General features: G+C 42.5%; 1 protein-coding gene across 1 annotated transcript in view; it reads right to left on the bottom strand.

The window, feature by feature from the left end:
* Window positions 1-19698, bottom strand: part of NPLOC4 (NPL4 homolog, ubiquitin recognition factor) — a 71411-nt gene that overhangs the window by 46234 nt on the left and 5479 nt on the right. Inside the window, exons 3-9 of the mRNA XM_015408849.1 lie at window positions 18761-18873; window positions 17066-17245; window positions 14887-14935; window positions 14070-14164; window positions 12046-12169; window positions 11261-11440; window positions 3528-3614 (exon numbers count right to left, since the gene is read on the bottom strand). Coding sequence (XP_015264335.1) covers window positions 3528-3614; window positions 11261-11440; window positions 12046-12169; window positions 14070-14164; window positions 14887-14935; window positions 17066-17245; window positions 18761-18873 — 828 coding nt within the window. The remainder of the gene's footprint in view (window positions 1-3527; window positions 3615-11260; window positions 11441-12045; window positions 12170-14069; window positions 14165-14886; window positions 14936-17065; window positions 17246-18760; window positions 18874-19698) is intronic.

Raw genomic sequence — 19698 nt, 5'->3', positions numbered from 1 at the left:
CTGCGGTTGGGGGGGGGGGAGTCCTGTGTTTAGTCCTAAAAATGTTTTATTCCAGGTATGGGGGGGAAGAGTTCTGTGTTTAGACCCAAAAACGTTTTATTCCAGGTATTGGGGGGGGGGGAGTCCTGTGTTTAGACCCAAAAACGTTTATTTCCAGGTATGGGGGGAGAAGAGCCCTGTGTTTAGACCCAAAAAAGTTTTATTCCAAGTATGGGGGGAAGAGTCCTGTGTTTAGACCCAAAAACATTTTATTCCAGGTATGGGGGGGAAGAGGCCTCTGTTTAAGACCAAAAAATGTTTTATTCCAGGCATGAGAGAGAGAGAGAGACCATCCCATAGTACTTGGAGATCCCCCCTTCTGTTTCTAACAGATTGGGGGGGGGAGAGAAACCTAACAGCACAACTTGCATTCCTTATTAGTGAAAGGGAGGAAGAGTACAGCAGCACCTTAATGACTAACACAATTTGTGGAAGGGCATGAGCTTTCATGAATCACTGCTCACTTCCTCAGATACAGATGGAATGTGAGTCCATTTGTCCTTATATCTTGGAAAATGAAGTGATTTCATATGCCAAAAGACAAGAACAGGCATTGGTAATGAGAGAAGAAACCTAGGTCTCAATTCAGTCCAAGAGTCTACATTGTCTTGAGCTTCATAATCAGTTGCAATTCAGCAGTCTCTGTTTCTAATCTCCCTTTGAAATTCCTTTGTCATAGAACTGCTACTTTTAGGTCAACAACTGAATGTCCTGGAAGGTTAAAAGGTCCCCCCACAGGTTTTTTAATGTTGTGGTTTCTAATAGTGGTAGAAAGAGTTAAGAGTCCAGTAGCACCTTTAAAGACTAACAAAATTGTGGTAGGGTATGAGCTTTTGTGCGTCACTGCTCACTTCTTCAAACTTATTTCCATTTATTCTTTGCATCCTCCTGGACTGAATCCTCCTGTACCAAATTAAGAACTAGGTTTCCTGTCTCATTACCAATGCTGATATCTCCATGCCTCTATATATCACACCTAATCCAATCACACCTATTCCCATTTGGCATCTGAAATCATCTTTACAAAGTTTATATCTCCAATATCTTGTGTTACATTTCATGGCACACACGGCACGGTCTGACAAAGTGATATTTATGTCAGATCTGGCCCTCATAACAAATGAGTTCGACACCCCTGCATTAAGGTATCTACAAACCCCCAAATGAATTAATATTATTTTTGTATTGGCTTTACTTATCAGTACAGCATAGGCTTGAAAACATTCAACTTTTAAGAGAAAAAGAAAATAATCTAGCTAAGCCTTATATTTTGCCAATACAAACGCCTTCAAACAAGCAATAATGTTGGGATCTGAAAGTCAAAGTCACAGGAACTGGCGTTAACAAGTTGCTGAGCCCCATTCACTGTAGCTGCATTAGCACACATGACACTATGACCTGCATAATTGTAAATCAATTGACAGTTGCAAACAAAAAGGCCAAGACCCTAGTGTTGAAACCTGTGCTATACCAATCGTATCAGAAAAGCACAGCCCTAGTAGTAGTTGAAGCACACACCAAAGCTCTCCAAATTGTGGATTCCTGCTACCATTACTTTTGCACTAAACTGAGAAGGAGCCTGATCAAATCCACAAAGATGGGTCTATTGATAAGTTCTTAGTGCTATGGGCAAAATAAATTTCTATATTATTTGTATTTTAAGAACATAACATGAGAACATAAGAGACGCCAATGTTGGATCAGGCCAAAGACCCATCCAGTCCAACACTCTGTTTCACACAGTGGCCAGAAATACCAGTGCCATCAGGAGGTCCACCAGTGGGGCCAGGACATTAGAAGCCCTCCCACTGTTGACCCCCCCAAGCACCAAGAAGACAGAGCATCACTTGCCCCAGAGCCCCTAACCTATACCTTGTGGCTAATAGCCACTGATGGACCTCTGTTCCATATGCTTATCTAATTCCCTTTTGAAGCCGTCCATGCTTGTAGCCATCACCACTTCCTGTGGCAGTGAATTCCGTGTGTTAATCACTCTTTGGGTGAAGAAGTACTTCCTTTTATCCGTTCTAACCCGACCACTCAGCAATTTCATTGAGTGCCCACGAGTTCATGTATTCTGAGAAAGGGAGAAAAGTACCTCTTTCTCTACCTGCTCTATCCCATGCATAATCTTATAAACCTCAATCATGTCTCCCCTCAGTCGTCGTTTCTCTTTGCTAAAGAGCCCTAAGCGCTTTAACCTTTCCTCATAGGGAAAGTGTTCCAACCCTTTTATCATTCGAGTTGCCCTTTTCTGCACTTTTTCCAAAGCTATAATATCCTTTTTAAGGTGTGGTGACCAGAACTGCACACAGTATTCCAAATGAGGTCGCACCATTGATTTATATAGCGGCATTATGATATTGGCTGATCTGTTTACAATACCCTTCCTAATAATCCCCAGCATAGCATTGGCCTTCTTTATTGCAGTCACACACTGTCTCGACATCTTCAGTGAGTTATCTACTACAACTCCAAGATCTCTCTCTTGCTCAGTCTCAGCCAGTTCAGACCCCATCAATGTGTATTTATATTTAGGATTTTTGGCTCCAATGTGCATCACCTTGCACTTGGCCACATTGAACCCCATTTGCCATGTTGACGCCCACTCGCCCATCCTTGACAGATCCCCTTGGAGTGCCTCACAATCCTCACTGGTTTTCACCACCCCGAACAACTTTGTATCATCCGCAAATTTAGCCACTTCACTGCTTACTCCCATCTCCAAATCATTAATGAACAAGTTAAAAAGCAGTGGACCAAGTACTGATCCCTGCGGTACCCCACTGCTTACCACCCTCCACTGAGAAAATTGCCCACCTACACTCACTCTCTGTTTTCTATGAACTAGCCAGTTTTTGATCCATAAAAGGACTTGTCCTTCTATCCCATGATTTTTGAGCTTACTTAGGAGCCTTTGATGAGGAACTTTATCAAAAGCTTTCTGGAAGTCAAGGTAAATAATATCTATTGGATCCCCCTTGTCCACATGTTTGTTCACCCCCTCAAAGAACACTAACAGGTTAGTGAGACAAGATCTTCCCTTACAGAACCCATGTTGAGTCTGCCTCAATAGGTTTTGTTCATCTATGTGCCTACTAATTCTTTCCTTAATAATGGTTTCCACCAATTTACCCGGTATCGACGTACCTCAATCTGACTCAGGTCTTTCAACACCCCTCCTGAAATCAGTGGTTCTGGAGTAGGCAAGCACTTCTCATCTTCCACAGTGAAGACAGAGGCAAAAAATGCATTTAGCTTCTCAGCCATTTCCCTGTTTACTTCATATATCACCTGTATTTTTCACTGAGACTCAAGGCAGATTGCATCACTCTATCTGTATCAGACATGATCAATGAATTAAACTGTATATCTCATATGTTAATCTGATGTTAACGACTGAAGAACAGTTGTGCCAAAAAAGATTCCCATTAGCCCAGCACATTAAGACTATCCCAAATTATGTCGATCCAAACATGTTTTGCTACCTTTGTTAGGCCAAGCTTGGCAGCAATCTCATCCACAATTTCTGCCTTAGAGTCTTCCAGAAGCTCAAGACTGTTTTGCGTACCAATCTGAAAAGAGAAACATATTAAATGGACTAGTTCACAAAGAATCGTTAGCATCCTGATAAAAACAGAACGTCTCATTTTAAACACTGTAACAGACAATATCAAAGCAATTGGGATAAACGTGATGCTGTGCCCTATTCACTGTAGCTGCATTAGCATGTACAACACAACAAAAAGGCGATTTATTACTACTTCAAGTAATATTTATTGAGAACCAAACAATGAGCCAGAATCAGTTGCACCCCACCTCCTCCTTTCAAGAAGCTTTTATTTTGCCCTGGTAGTGAAATCTTCTAGCACAAGAAAAAACCCAAAATCCTTTACAAATTGAGTTCAGTATTTGACACTGAAAATTAGAGGCATGGTTGACCTATGCAGGGAGCCCAGGAATGTTTTTATATGTCAGCTTGAATATGTGGCAAGTTAACAATCAAGTTTAACAAAGCGACCCTCCAATCCATAGTCCTCTTGCCTGTAATTAACTGATTTCCTAAGTTATTAAGAAATCAGCGATAGGTTTACAGGAAGAGGCAAAAGTGGTCAAGCACACACTTTGCATGCAGATCACCCCAGACTCCATTCCCATGATCTGCAAATAAAAAAGCTGAGAAAAGGGCTGTCTGAGATCAAGCAGAGTTACAGCCAGTCACATACTAGGTGAGCATGCACCAGTGGCCTGACTCTGTAAAGCATGGAAGTATGCTCAGAGCTGAATTCCAGGAAAATGCTCAGGCTTCTATCTAGATTGCAGAGTATCAGGTACCACAAGGGGCAGAATTTCTCTCTGTATATCCCAAGTGGAAAAAAGAAAGTCAGCTTCTTTACTTGCTAGACCTGAGCTACAAACGCATCAAAATGAGGTGGTACAATCTGGATGAGGCAGAATGGACTGTATGGCTGCTGGTGGAGAATAGAAAAACTCCCTGAAAATAAAGAGCGCGTATCAGGGAGAAAGGTACTAGCCCAGCTCATTCCTTGTCTGCTGGTTTCATACTTCCAGGGAGTTTTTACAAACCAAAACGTGAAAGAATATGATCGCATCTGCTGTCTAAATTAGAACCATCCATTCTACCACCTCAGAATTCCATCACTTGATTTAAGGCTTTTCTGTCTCTCATTCCTAATTGAGGCATTAAAGATGGCCAACTCCAGGTGCTTAGGGACACCTGACAAAACAACTTCTGGTATTCCACACACACACAAACCCAAAACACACGTCTTCCCTCAAATTAGTGGGATGTCTCCCTACTCTACGAGGCAACAAACATGAAATTAAACAAACTCTGGAGCACAACAGAAGACAGGAGGGCCTGGCATGATGTGGTCCATGGGGTCGTGAAGAGTCGGACTCGACTGTGCGACTGAACAACAACTCCTCCCTACTCTGCAGCCACTGATTTTGATCCTCCTCCCTTTTACCGCTTGGAACAGGAGGGCAAGCAGCAGCACTATGAGCCTTTGCTCCCCCCACTGGCAACAGCCTGTCTCTCAACACCCCCTCCCAGCAAGCAGCCAGCAGAGACAGGAAAGTGAGGAATGATCCCAACAGCCATCCAACAAGGAAGAGGAGTCTCCCAGCCACTGTCCAAGACAGTGAGCGAGCAGGTGGCAGGGAGCAGCAGCCAGTGATAATGCCAATGCCATGGGAGTTATAGCTGAGGTGGGAACTGGTCAGTGTCTGCCTTCCTGGGCATCATCTACTCATCCACCACCCAGGGAGACAGTGTGATCAGCAGAAGCCACCTCTGCCTGCTGCAACTCTTGTTCAGCAAGCAAGTATGTATCACCTCTACTGAGGGTGTTCACTTGCCCACTGTCTTAATGATGATGCATTTCCAGGATGGAGGAGGAAAAGAAGCTGTTCAGGAGGATGCACATCTGATGGAAGGTCCAGATCTGTGGGGCTGTCACTGGGGGAGCACCCAATCCTTGTGGCTGCTTGAGTGGCATTGAGGCAACTTGTCAGAGTTGTCAATGCTGCCGCCCCACTCTTACTTCTCAATGCAGTAGGATCAGTGGTAACTGCCTAAGGATCTGGAGGTTCCAATGACACAGTAAACTTACATCAGCCCCCTTAAGCCTTCTGCACAGCAGATAAATAAAATCAATTTTGTCAGTTCCAAAGCTTATGAGCAGCGTTAAACATCACCTATTTTAGAACAAGCTCTGATAATTCACATAATAGCAAGGAAGCCAGGGGACAATGCACTCTACCCCCCATATACATACAAACACACACACTGCTGCAGGGCCATTTCTATTCACCACATCATGATACAGTATCAAAACACACTGAAACTGGCAAAAGATCAAAAGTCATCAACACTTCCTGCTGTGCAGAAGGCTTAAGGGGGCTGATGTAAGTTTACTTTGCAACTTAACAGAAAGTCATGATCCTGAGTGTGTGTTATAATGGAATACTTTTGCCGGTACATCTCAAATTGCCTGACATTAGACATTATAAATAAAGTATTTATTTATAAATAAATAAAATAATGCATTTATTATACATTATAAATAAATAAAATTATATACATTATAAACAAAGCAAGCAGCAGCTAACTGGTGGCTAAACATATCAGGCAAAACCAACTAGAACCCCTCTCCCATGTCTGTTGCAGGAGATGCCCATCAACACTGTAAAGGGCACAGGAGGCCAATGCTGAACTTTAAGACAAAGGGACACCAGGGCACTAGAATCAAATTAAGAAGGATCACAGCCTTATATTCTTTGAAAAAACTCATGGACTACAATTTAGTACCCTTCACTGCAAGGGGGAAACATGGTGTACATGGTGTACAATCTGAAGTTAAAAGGGGCAAATAAACCAAAATAAAATGAACAGCAAGGGTGGTCACCAGTAAGGACAATTGTTGAGAAAGAGATTGATATTTTCTGTTTGTGATTCTATATCTGCTGACACACACACTATATGAACTGTGCACACACATGTATACCCATAGGCATGGAGAAAGCTGCTTGCATTACCTATTGTGAGAGATTTCACAGAGAGGACACTTGCCTGCATTTTATGTTAATGAGGCTGGTAAACACATTCAGCTCAGAGCCTTATGGGAAAGAGAAGCACATTTCGCCATTGTTAGCAGAAACAACAACCAAGGAGAGGAAATTCCCCCATTGCTGAAGGACCTGATGTCACGCAGTATATGGATCTGAATTGCCATTTCCTGTTGGATGGTGCCTTGTTTGCCTGGGAAAGCCAAGATCTATCTGCACATCAAGGGAGATACAGGATGCCAGAACTTCACACCTGACCAGATGGCTTTCCATGAGTTAGAGTTTAGAGTTTCAAATATTGTCCACACCCCTAGGGTACCTGCCCCTTATTACATGCACCGATGATTGAGGTTATGGGATGGACTTGCAAGTAGATGGGTTTACAGAATGGCAAGGTTGCCACCCACCTGGAGATTCAACTATAAAAAGCAGGGATCATGTGATGGGTCTTTGCTAGCCGCAATCCCCTTCAACATCCCCTGTCTGCTTTCTACTCCTAAAGTCCAGCTTTCTATCAAACAACCCTATTGTCTATTTCTGATCTCTTGGTGTGCGCAGCCAAAGAGGTCCACACTTTGCTGGCTGATTCTAGCAGGTGTGAATTAGAAACATCCCTAGGTCTTATTTTCTCACCCCTCGATTCTTCATTGCATCAGACAAGGCTTCAGGAAAGATAAGTATGAACGTATACCAACCTACCTCCTAAGTCCGGGCACGCTGGGGGCGGGGCCACAGCCATTTGGCTGTGATGGCTGTGGCCCCGCCCCCAGCGTGCCCGGCGTCATCACGTCACATCCGGCTGACGTGCACGCAGGGGTGGGGTTCCCCCCAGGGCCCGATTCCGTGGCGGCGGAAATCAGGCCTCCAAAGCGGGGGATTATCCGCTCCCCGGGGGACTTGGCAGCCCTAAGTGTGAGTGATTCTGTTTTGTGTGTATGTGATTTTGATATTATTCAGTAAAAGACAAATTGTTTTGGAAAACACCAGTCTCGTCTCTCTCTCACTGGGACCTACCTGGGGTGGATTTGGACTTCCGTAAACTTTGGCAAGAACTTACGTTAAATTTAGTTGCCATCTGCTGTACATAAAGCAGTTTGGCTAACACAATGCAGAGAAATGCAGGCAGGGTGCTGAATGTTCCCTTCTAAGCTGTGGAGTCTTGTGAGCAAAAATTCTACTTTGTGAGCTACTGGCATTAAAGTTGTGAGCAAGTAATTTGGCTACTGCATAAATTAGTTTGCTCTGGAGCCAGCCTTTCTGAGCTAAGACAAAAATGTGTGAGCCGGAGGCTAAAAAACTGTGAGCTAGCTCACACTAACTCAGCTTAGAGGGAACACTGCTGATCCTAACAGTGGGATCCCTACCTGGCACACACTCCTCTGCCCTCCACTGGCAAGGCTTGGCTGCCTAGAGCCTGTCTGCCCCCTTTGGCCCCAGAATTGGAGATGAGGGGGATTTAAACTCATCCCAATCCCCCACCTTCCCTGGCTGTTGTTCCACTCTCTGGGTCATCCTTATATAGCTGCAAGCCTCCCCCAGCATCCTTTGCGGCCAAGCCCAGGCCCCTCTCCCCTGGCTCCCCCCCCCTTTCCAGCTGTAGCCATCCATACAGCCATCCAATCCCCTCTCCCCATGACCTTATAAAACAGATGATTTAACTAAATTCAACTACTATTCAATTAGGAGAGATGAGGCCTTAACAAGTTTTCTTTGGAGCTGAAACCAGCCAAATAATTTAGGAGCCAGATGCATTTTTCAGCCTTCAGGGTTTTATATTTTAATTACTATTTTTTCTAATTATGGTTGTTACAAAACCTTTTCTTGTCATTTTATTAATGCTATGACAAAAGTGCTGAAGAATATAAATACAGGAGTAATCCTAGTTGTCATCAGTACAACAAAAAGTTAACTTCTAACCCAGCACAAAAACACCAATTTTTGAAGAAAATATCAAGTAGAACCTAGGGGTTAGCTTAGAAATATGTCCAAGGAGCTTTAGCATCCATGAATTTACTCTCAGGCTTCAGAATTCAGGGCTCTTTTTGTAGCAGGAACTCCTTGCATATTAGGCGACACACCCCTAATGTAGCCAATACTCCAAGAGCTTACAGAGCTCTTCTTATAGGGGAGTTCCTGCTACAAAAAGAGCCCTGTGGCACATTAATGCAATATGAATGTCACATCATGCTTTTTCATGCCATGAATATCTTTGCTGCACTCCCCCCCAAATCAGGACAGGGTGGACCTTTCCAAAGCTAGCCAAATCCCTCTTTTTAGTTGGCTGGGCTAAGAGACAAAAATGTGGATCCTGTGGAGGATATCTGCAAACAGAAGGGAAGGTCAATTTTTGCTGATTCCCCTTTTCCACTGTAGACCTCCAGTTTTCCCCATGCTATTCCTGAGAGCCCTCTATTCCTTTTGAAGAAGCAAGGAATGCCAATCTACAGAAGATAACCCTTTTCATTAACAGAAACGTTCTGCAAGATCCAAGCGGGGGAGGGGGGCTTGTCTCTTGCTTGGGTGCCAGTGTTCCCAGCATCTCTTGTGCACTCATCTCTTCAGCTGTAATTGGAAAGGTCCCCTCTACCCTCATTGTTACAGGAATGGCAGCTAGTTGAGTCTTTCCCAGTATGGCCACAGAGATGGAATGAAGAAGAATGAGTAAGAGCTATCACCAACAGTGGCCAAATTAAGAGACAAAAGGTGTACTTTTGTAAAAAAAAGTACCAGGTGCCTCAATGAATTTTTAAAATTATCATGGTGACCTGTGCACCTGGGACTTGTTGAGCTCTTGGCTAGATGCAGTACTCATTAGAGAGTATTAATTAGTCCACAATAAAAGAGGACGTTAACTAGTTTAACTACAAGAACACATCTCACTGGATTACACCATGTCAGCCTACCTCAACCTGCATAAAATCCTACTTCTCGTCACCGTAACTGCTGTGAAATCTAGCATTATGTTTTTTCTGAACATTCATTTCAACTACAACACTCAATTTTATCTTGCAGGAAGAGGACTCAGTGAGTAGTGCCACCTAGTGACTTAAAGTGATCTTACTTTTTAAAAGAATCACAGTCCATTCTCATTTACAAGTAGTACACAAGGCCTTCTTTCTGCATTGTATACTTTAGGTGCAGTTTGGATCAAAAAATGATCAAATACTTTTAAAAAATGTGACTAACTAGTTTTGAAGCTGTGTGCATCATACAGATACACTCATCAGAGACAGCTGGGAAGGGCTGGGCATATCCTTACTGTCAACTGTGGGTTTGCTTCCACATAGCATGTTAGCTGCTCACTTCGCTTGATACTGTCTCAGCATTTATATTAGTGTATTTCAACTGCTCTAGTCACTTCACATATGTTCGGTCAATGACTTTTACAATAAGTCTGTAAGGTAGGCCAGTTTTCTCCAAACATCAGTGGAAGTGGGGAGGCTCAGGCAGAGACACTATGACTTGTGTCAACCACCCAACACATTCTGGCCAATGGCAGTCTCAAAGCCTTTAACTGTTACACTATGAGTATACATCTGTGTACAAAGTAGGGAGCTGGGCAAGGTCCCAACCATCCACTCTCGCGCAGGAAAAACCAAAATGGCACCCACAGCTCCAAAACTGCAAGGGCTGCAAACACACAGGCTCCCCTCATGCCACCAGGGACTGCTCCCAGCAGAGGACAGCATACTGGAACAGGGAGCTTTGCTGGCTGTTGTGAAATGAGGAAGACAAGTCACTCATGTGTCCTCGGTCACCTTTTTTTTTTTGCAGTGCCTAAAGGTTATTTGAGGTTGTCATGGTCTACATTAGCCACCGTTGGCAAAGGTACATGGCAGAGGGGAGGGGGGGGTCGTTAAAATAAAGTATGACAATGTGTGATCAAAATACTTTGAGTTTTACACTTCCAGTGTGTTCCTATGAACAGCTGCATTAACATCACAACTGAAAAGAGACCTGAAGCTAGTGTGTTGCCTGGTGAAGTTTCCACAGATATATTCCTAACTAGCATATTTACTTGGAAACCAGTCCCACAGACTCTGGGTACAGGATCTCAGCTTAAATGTAACCCGAGCTACCATCACTTTGCACTCTGTCCGGAAGGGAAAGAAGAAGCCACTGCTGTGCCCCCGCACCATCATTAACCAATCCAGTCCTCAGTCACTGCAGTTCAGTCAGCTGACTCTGTAAAGAAGCCATTTTGCACTGTCACTGGCTCACATGACAGAAGGTGGTGCTGGGGAAAATAGCTGCAAATGCTGATGACCTGACAGAATAATGTCAGTGGAAAGGGAGGGGGGCACACTGCTGAAAGTTTTCTATCCTTCCTGTAGCATGAAACAGGTAAATGTCATGATCCAATTCAGAGTTACACATTGAGAGTAAAGCCCCTTAAGTTCAGTAGGATATACCTACATAGGAGCATGCTGTAACAAAGTTCCTGACCTGCCTCTCTACTTGTAAACCAACACATGCACACTGTTTGTAGTACCGCTTCACTGCCACAGCAGCAATTCAGTATAAGAGTATGGTAATGACACTTTTCATTTCAAAATCATCATGTGCTAATGAACATTCAACTTCCCACATTTCTAAACAGGACAGCTTTCTAGAACAGAGAAGCCATTACCTGAGGTGGTTCATAGATGGCAGCAACCTCAGCTCGAATACCTAGAGGGATGTCTTTGTGTTCTGTGTATCTCCCATAGAGGTATCCAAAATGCTGGTTTCCTGTTTTTCTCCAGAAGTCTAAGAAACGATCTGCAATTGTATGGTTCTCAAACATGATGTTATCCACATGCCTGTATTTCTGCCACATGAAAAAAACATAACAGTTTATCAAGCCAAGATGAGACTCAGGAAAGTTTAAACACAGTGACATCTGAACTTCAGCTAGGTTCCTTCTAAATGTCATTCTATCCCACAGTCACATGCTTTTTCTCTGCCTACAGACTTTCCAAATGTGTACGTATGTGCCATTGATCAGAGTCAGAAATTCCTCAAAAGAGAAAAGAATGGGAACTAGTTTGCCCCCTTCATCTGACTATTCTACCCTGCCTCAAACCACAACATCTCTTATGTTCCAAACCAAGTGTGCCTTGCAGGAAGACTAAGGGAATCACACCCAGAACCCCATTTCACCAGCTGCTAATTTGGCCTTCATCTCAATCCCCCAAGCCTTGGTGAGCGTATTACAGAAATCTAAGCAGGTGGTTACGAATAAGTGAAAACTGCTCTCTAGCATGTGCCCCAAGCAGATGTCCTCTCATTCACAAGGAAACTGTTGAACCATACTTCAGTCTCTATGTAAGTTGTTTACCAAGAGACTGCCCAAGGAAAAACCCTGCCAAATCCAAGCTAGCCACTTGTTTCCAAAAAGAGAGTCAAAGAACATGTGGCTGATGTTGATCTCACCTGCCTGTTGAGTGTGATGGCGCTGGGCTGGCACTTCGTACATATGCCTTCTGGCCACGGAGGATGTCCCTCACACCCAGATTTAATCTTGCAGCTAATGTTTTCAAGGGCAACAAACTTCCCCCTAAAACAAACAAAAAAGATCATGCCATATTCTAAATGCTCAAAGATTTATTTTTCAAAAAGACAAAACAAATTCCTCTACTACAGCGTAGGGCAGACATCAGATTAGAGTAGAAATCTGGGAGCAAAACCAGCAACGGATTTCTGATGGCAACCTGCCTATATCCTCTGTGAATGCTGGTCTTAACAAAAACATCAGACAGGCAGTAACAATTCTACTGGATTCAACAACATAGAAACTATAACTGATGTTGATGATGAAAAAAATCAACAACATGGTTATTTGGCAAGTGGCTGACTTTCATCCATCTTTTTTTCCAGGTCAAAGCCCTTACAATAGGAAAGCACTAATAAAATAGGTACACCTTCAGGTACGGCATAGTGTTCTGTGAACTCCTAATGCAATGAAGGGGAACGGTTAAGCTTCTGAGCTAGGGTGTTAAAGGAGAGGCTTTCAGTTTTGCAGTACTGATGAGATGACAAATCACTGACTGAAATAAATGCTACCCTCTTTGCTAATGCTGCTATGCATCAGTCTGAGATCCTGGTTTGGGGGAAAGCCATGGTGATCCATACAATGGTCACCTCCAGTCTCGACTACTGTAAATTGCTCTACATGGGGATGCCCTTGAGAATGACCAGGAAACTTCAGCTGGTCCACAATGCAGCAGCATGAGTCCTTACTGGGATACCTTTAAGAGCCCATATACAACTAGTGCTCCACCAGCTGCACTGGCTCCCAGTTGAATACCGGATCAAGTTCAAGATTATGGTAAAAAGGTAAAGGTAAAGGTTCCCTTGCTCAAAAGCCAGTCAAGTCCGGCTCTAGGGTTGCGGTGCTCATCTCCATTTCAAAGCCGAAGAGCCAGTGCTGTCCGAAGAAGTTTCCATGGTCATGTGGCCGGCATGACTAAACACCAAGGCGCACGGGACGCTGTTAACGTCCCACTGAAGTGGTACCTATTTATCTACTTGCAATTTCTTGCTTTCGAACCGCTAGGTTGGCAGGAGCTGGAACTAGAGACAGGAGCTCACTCCGTCATGCGGCACCCGGGTCTCGAACTGCTGAACTACTGACCTTCCACAGCCTGCAGTTCAGCGTCTTAACCACTTGAGCCACTGCAGCTCCTTCAAGATTATGGTACTAACCTTTAAACCCCTTTGTGGTCTGGGACCAACATATCTGCACGACCTTCTCGCCTTATGTCCCTTGAAAAGTTTTATACTCCACAGATCAACATCTACTGCTGGTCCCTGGCCTCGACCAGAGCCAGAGCCTTTTCGGGTCTTGCCCCAGCCTGGTGGAACACTCTCCTAAGTGAGATCAGGGCCCTGCGGGACTTGTTGCAATCCCACAGGGTCTGTAAAATGGAGATGTTCTGCTAGGCTTATGGCTGAGATGGTGGAGATCTCACTATATTGGCCTCCCTTACTTGGTCTTGCACTATTTATTTGGTGCGACTGTTGCTGCTTTTCTGCCACTTGCTCAGTATCTGGTTTTCGCCTATGGGTACACGCACTGAAAGTTTTTGAGAGCACTCGTCAACTTGTATCTTATTGCCATGATGTGAGTTGTTTTAATATTGTGTAGATTACGTTTTATATCTATTGTATATACCTACTGTTGTACCCTACTCTGACCCCTGCAATGCAGGAAAGAGCAGGATAGAAATTTAATTAAATAAATAAACGGGGGGGGAGTAAGATGTACCAATTAAGTGAGAAAAATAACTATGAAGTTCTCACTCTTCTCATCATCTGCCAAATTAGTTTTTAAGTTATGACCTTGCTACTATTTGAAGCAAATTTGTTTTTGTCCTGTAAATAGGCCTCTAGTTTACCCAAATTTTGTTCCATCACCTGTACAGAGATCCCCCAAAGAAACTGAACAAGTTTCATACTTGTCTGCGCCTCCGGTCAGCTTCCTGATGTAGGCATGGAAAGACATATGCTTCACAGGAGGTTCCAGATGGTTTAAATAATCTTCATCAAAAGGCTGCCAAAAACCCACATACACAAAGGAAAACCAGGTCAGACACCTGCTTGATAATATATTGATCACTGAACAAATGGATGTTTTCATATGAACTCTCTGCTGGCATTCAGTGTGGAAACAATTAGGAAGCTTTGTGCTCTTTTCCACAGCAGTTACTACTTTGAGAGTAACAGAGAAGCTTTTCTTCTTTTTGCACAGTATGGCATTTTTAGCCTTGCTCAAAATGGCTTCAGAAACCCAGCCTGCCTCATGGGTATTATAATAGTCTTTAAAAAAAAAAAAAAGATGGCAGAGCTGAAGGCTAGCTGATCAAACATAATGGGAAAATTCTGGCCCAGGCTAAAAAAAAGAAGAATCTGCACACAACTGAAAAGGCCTTTCAGAGGATCCTCACTGCACAAAATCGTTTTTAAAAAGCTCAAACTATCAAAATACACAAGAATGGTTCTTGGATGAAGTTCTAAAGCAGAGGGAGAGCCACAATGAAAGTGGGTGGTACAAAATGCATACATACAGCTTTGCTTGAACCTTTAGAAGTATATCCTGTTAAATCCATTACTGCAGGGAAAACAGATGTCAGAAGCCTGATGCTCCAGACAGATGTATCTAAGGGACATATTTAGCCTCTTTGGCCATTGTCAGCACAGGCAGGACACATTCATGTTTCAGCAGCATCCTCTCAATTGCTAACTAACACAACAGCCTTTTGTTTAACTCTTTACCTCTAATGGTACACAGTGCACACATTTACCCAATGGGCCATGTCGACATCTGTGCCAAGAGAAACAAGAATTAGTACTTGCTAAAATGTATAGTTTTATACAATTCAGGAATTTGGCATGAACAGAACGAAGTAACAAGGAAAATAATGTATTAGCAAAGTACCAGTAAATCAATTTTTTAAAAGAACACTGTGATCAGACACTAACATATCTATCACTTTCCACCCAGCTGTAAACTTGCCCACAGTGTTAAATTAAGGTACAATAGTTCTTTACAATGCATAAATTTATAAATTTATCCTTCAAAAGGGTTCCTTTTGAAGAAAAAGTCCACATCATTCTGTTCCACTACCAGTTGTTTAAGGACAATAAAGAACACGTTATTTAATATGATGAAGCTGCAATACTAAACATCTGTTTGCAATACCCTTCCTGGCTTCACTTCACATGTTACAGTAGATGGGCAAGGATTCAGAAAGCCCAATTTCTATCCTGCAACATAACTACCCCCACTCTTTGTTTTGACCCACTGTTGATTCCTTCCTTTCAAAATATTAGTGTGCCATTCTCTACAATAACAACAAAATGGCTAGGAACTAGATTGGGATATATGCACCAAGATTTACTCACTGCTGTTAACAAAGCAGCAACAACTTTTGTTTTTGATGACTTTAATAAGGACAATTTTTAATCCGTGAAGTTCTTATTTGAAAAGTCAAGATTACACTTCAGTGGCCAAAGGCTCTTGCTTTCTGATCTCCCTCTCAACCAAAGCGATTTTTCATACGCATGGAAACGCCATGTAAAGGAGCAAGATGGAACTATTAAATTTTAAGATAAACAGTGTATTTTTAAAAGCTTAAATCAGACTCAGGGAATATTTCTAGAAGTAGTACTCTCAAAACTGATTATTAAAATGAACATCAGATATTTATAATGCCCCTTTAGCAGACACATGCCAAACTCTAGGACATTTTCACTATACCAATGAGATTTGTCCCTTTGAAACTTCTTTAAACCTTTCTGAAAGGAAATTGTGCTTAACAAGAGCAATCCTGGGTTGGAGACTCAATGTAACTGACAAACCCTAAACCTTGTGATGTCCCTGCAAAGATAGGCAGTCATTTCAATTCACAAAAGGATAAGGAGACGCACAAAGAACAGCAATACAAAAACCAGGCAGAAAATCCAGAATCATAGTACCTGCTGCTTAATTTACAAGATTTCACTTCCATACTGTCTTTGATACCGCCTTCCATTGTTCTTAGGACTAAACGTCTCTCTGTAACTGAGTTTGTTTTTCCACTTCTACTTCACCATCAGCAAGCCCAGCCATCTTATTGTACCCCAAAATACAAATACTTTTTGGATAAGGCAACAATGCCACTGAAACAGGTTAAGAAGTTCCATGTACAGGGGCAAATAAAACCTGCGGTATGTTACTTGCTGGTTCTTATATCTAGCTGCAGGACTGACTGAAAAGAGGTTTGGAACCCAGAACTTGCCATCATTATTTATGTCTACTATCCCTAGAACAGCAGTCTTAAATTCTTCCAGACCCAGGACCTACCTTTACCTCCTAGAAACCAGTATGCAACCAACAGTTAGGTGTTAGAAAAAGGGGGAGCCAGAGTTATGAAACATGAAGGACAAGACAATAATCAAGAAGCATACTGTATGGAGGAACAAGCCAACGGTTAGAGCCAAGGCAGAATTGTGAAACTACTTTCTGAAACTGCTTTCTTTTGTGAGAATTTGTGAGAATTTTAGAAGAATTGTCTGGGTGCAATCCTATGCACAGTTACCCTACATTACATCCACTGAAGTTAATGTGTTCAGGCAGGAGTAACTCTGTTTAGGATTGCACAGGCTCTCTGGTAATATAGTCTCTGTGGTATGTTACAGTTTGGGATGAACACAGGCTAGGTTCTGTCCCCCACCCAGAAACTCTGAAGTAGGCAGCATATCCATCTAGTCCCACACCAGTCACATAATTCATTTTCCCCTGGGTCAAGGAAAAGAGTCCTGCCTGGTGAACCACCTTCATCTGGTACATTTGCTTAACAACAGTGTGTAAGAGGAGGCACAAACTGCAAACCTGCCAGTGTAAAGAAAAGCTATGAAACTTTGAGAGCTTCTGTTCCATAAAGTCCAGAGAGCAAAACACAATAGTATTTACAGTTGCTGGTCTCTGTTCCTGTAAATCTTCCCATCTTGTTTTATTAGGTACTGGTCAATGTCATCTTCTACCACCTGGGGAACACCTATGTGGCGTGTTCCTTGAGACAATGAGGTATCCATGTTCTCAGAGGAAGAACCAGCAGGGCTTGAAGGAAAGAGGAACAACATATCTCCATGTCTACAAGAGGAGACAAAAGACATGATCAAACAACTATTACAGTTGATGAATGCCACTTTTATTCTGAGATATCACTCTACAGGAGTAAAATAGTGCAACATTATCATTGTATATTATTTCAGCAACACAAATATAATCTTCTGGTTGCTGGTGTCATTTCTTTCTACCTCAAAGCAATCAACACTGGTACTTTTTAAATAAGCATTTATTCTGTGACAATCCATTCCAATGAACAAGTATGGCAACATCACTGAAATGCTGTCCTCCCTCCACTCCCCAGTCAGGAGAAGAACAGAGATGTCAAGTAAAGGGTGACAAGTTTCTGAACTTTACTGCTAAATATCTTTTCTTCTTCCTCCTCATCCATAATTATCAGCCTGCTATAAGACCAGCCATAAGAGGGAAGACTGATTCAATAGCAAGTTGATAAGCCATCTACACCCATCAGGACTAACCTTTCCACTCATAACAACAGAGGAGATGACTGAAGAACCTAAAGGATATAGGGGGGTTGCCTCTGTACAATAGAAGAAGCAAAAAGAGAACTTTTATCAAGGCTGGATTTAAAAAAGAGGACAAAGTGCTATAAGGTAAAGGTTTCCCTTGCTCAAAAGCCAGTCAAGTCCGACTCTAGGGTTGCAGTGCTCATCTCCGTTTCAAAGCCGAAGAGCCAGCACTGTCCGAAGACATTTCCGTGGTCATGTGGCCGGCATGACTAAACACCGAGGCACACGGAATCTCCTGCTATACAGGAGATTAAAAGGCTAGTTGGAAACTTTCCTATATTAGTAGTCATATACTTCTTGAAAGTAGCTTTGACAACAGTGGGGAATGAGTAGCAGACTAGTATCACCAGGGAAAGCTGCTCTTGAACATGTTTCATGCTAAAGTTGCTGACACACAGAATGCTGTTTTGCTGACAAGTCCCTGCCTTTTTATGAACCATGCACACACTAAACAATAACATTTCAAGCTATTCTGAAGAGACCAGCACTTCTATTAGCTATGAAATGGCAAGTTAATTTACAAGTTTTGCACACTCACACAGTGGATGGAAAAAGAAAATTTTGTGAGCAATAAGCACAGAAAATTTATTTCCTATAGCCCACTGGTTCCCAAAGTGGGTAATACCACCCCCTGGGGGGTGCTGGAACGATCCAGGTGGGCTGGAACGATCCACGTGCAGATCCACAAACTGCATCTTTTTGTCCACTTCTTGAAGGTAGATGTCCAGGGGGGCGCTGAGTAATTTTTTTTCTGAAAAGGGGGTGGTAGGCCAAATAAGTTTAGGAACCTCTGCTATAGCCCAACACAGAGTACTAAACAACAGCTCTTACTTCTAACAGAGTAAGCTTCACAGGCAGCTTTAGGCATAAATGGAAAAGCTGACACCACATAAGGAACATTTCTGTCCAGTTATCAGGTAGACATGGATGAGAAATGAGACAGGCTTGTCAAAACAGCAGCAGAACCTATTATAATCAAACAGTGGCTTGTCTTTTGCTAAGTACTTACTTGATTTTTAGTAAGTTGAGGGACTTGTTGGGAGATGCTGTGATCTCACCAGTCCTATTTCTATTGATGTACACAGAAAAACCATTATTTCTGAAGCCAAATTCTTTTGCAACCTGAAAAAATAAAAGAATGAGAGACTATAACATCTGGAATGTGTGCTGCAGGGATAAATATACCAAGACACTACAACACTTCTGCTGCAGATGTTTTGTCGAAATGCAGTAGAGCTTCTGAAATGTACGATCTATAGGACACTATGTATAAAAAGGGGGGTCTTGTATAGGTGCCTTTTTCAAATTAAGCAGAAACTATTGTTAAACCCACCCGTGGTTATCAATGTGTCTGATTTAACAGTTAATCATGGTTAGGCCAGGGGGACAGACTGCATTCCAGACAGACAGGGATAGAAAGGAGCATACAATTGCACAGCCTGCTCTCAGATGCTTAACTATGAGTAAGCAGAAGTGGCAGCTTTACCTCTGCATCAGCTAAAAATGACTAAGATACAAATATAGTAGTAAAAAATATATCTAAAAGCTTTAAACTGTTCTCAGTGATTTCCAAAATAGACAAAAATTACAGTGGGATCATCAGGTGCTGTGTAATTGCATATGAAATTTCCTAATTTGTTTATGGAATTTGACTACAGGGAAGAATCACCTACCCACTTCCATTTACCAGCTGTTGCTGGCATGTGAAGATCTTGCCCTATTGGAAAGACTTCCCCGTGTTTTAGTGCAATCTCTTATGGGGGTTTGAATCACTGCTCTTTTCTTCCTGCTCTTCTTTTCTTCCTGTCTGTTACACTGAGATTTTAAGCTGTATTTATGAGGCTCATACTGGGTATTCATTTCAGCTGTTATTTTTATTTTTACATTTTGCATCACTTTGGTACAATTTGAGTAGAAAAGAAATCAAGAAATGTGATTTCTATTGAG

The sequence above is a fragment of the Gekko japonicus genome, unplaced genomic scaffold, assembly GCF_001447785.1.
Source record: "Gekko japonicus isolate JY-2015 unplaced genomic scaffold, Gekko_japonicus_V1.1 scaffold57, whole genome shotgun sequence".
NCBI lineage: Eukaryota > Metazoa > Chordata > Lepidosauria > Squamata > Gekkonidae > Gekko > Gekko japonicus.
This window is presented reverse-complemented; position numbering and strand designations above follow the sequence as displayed.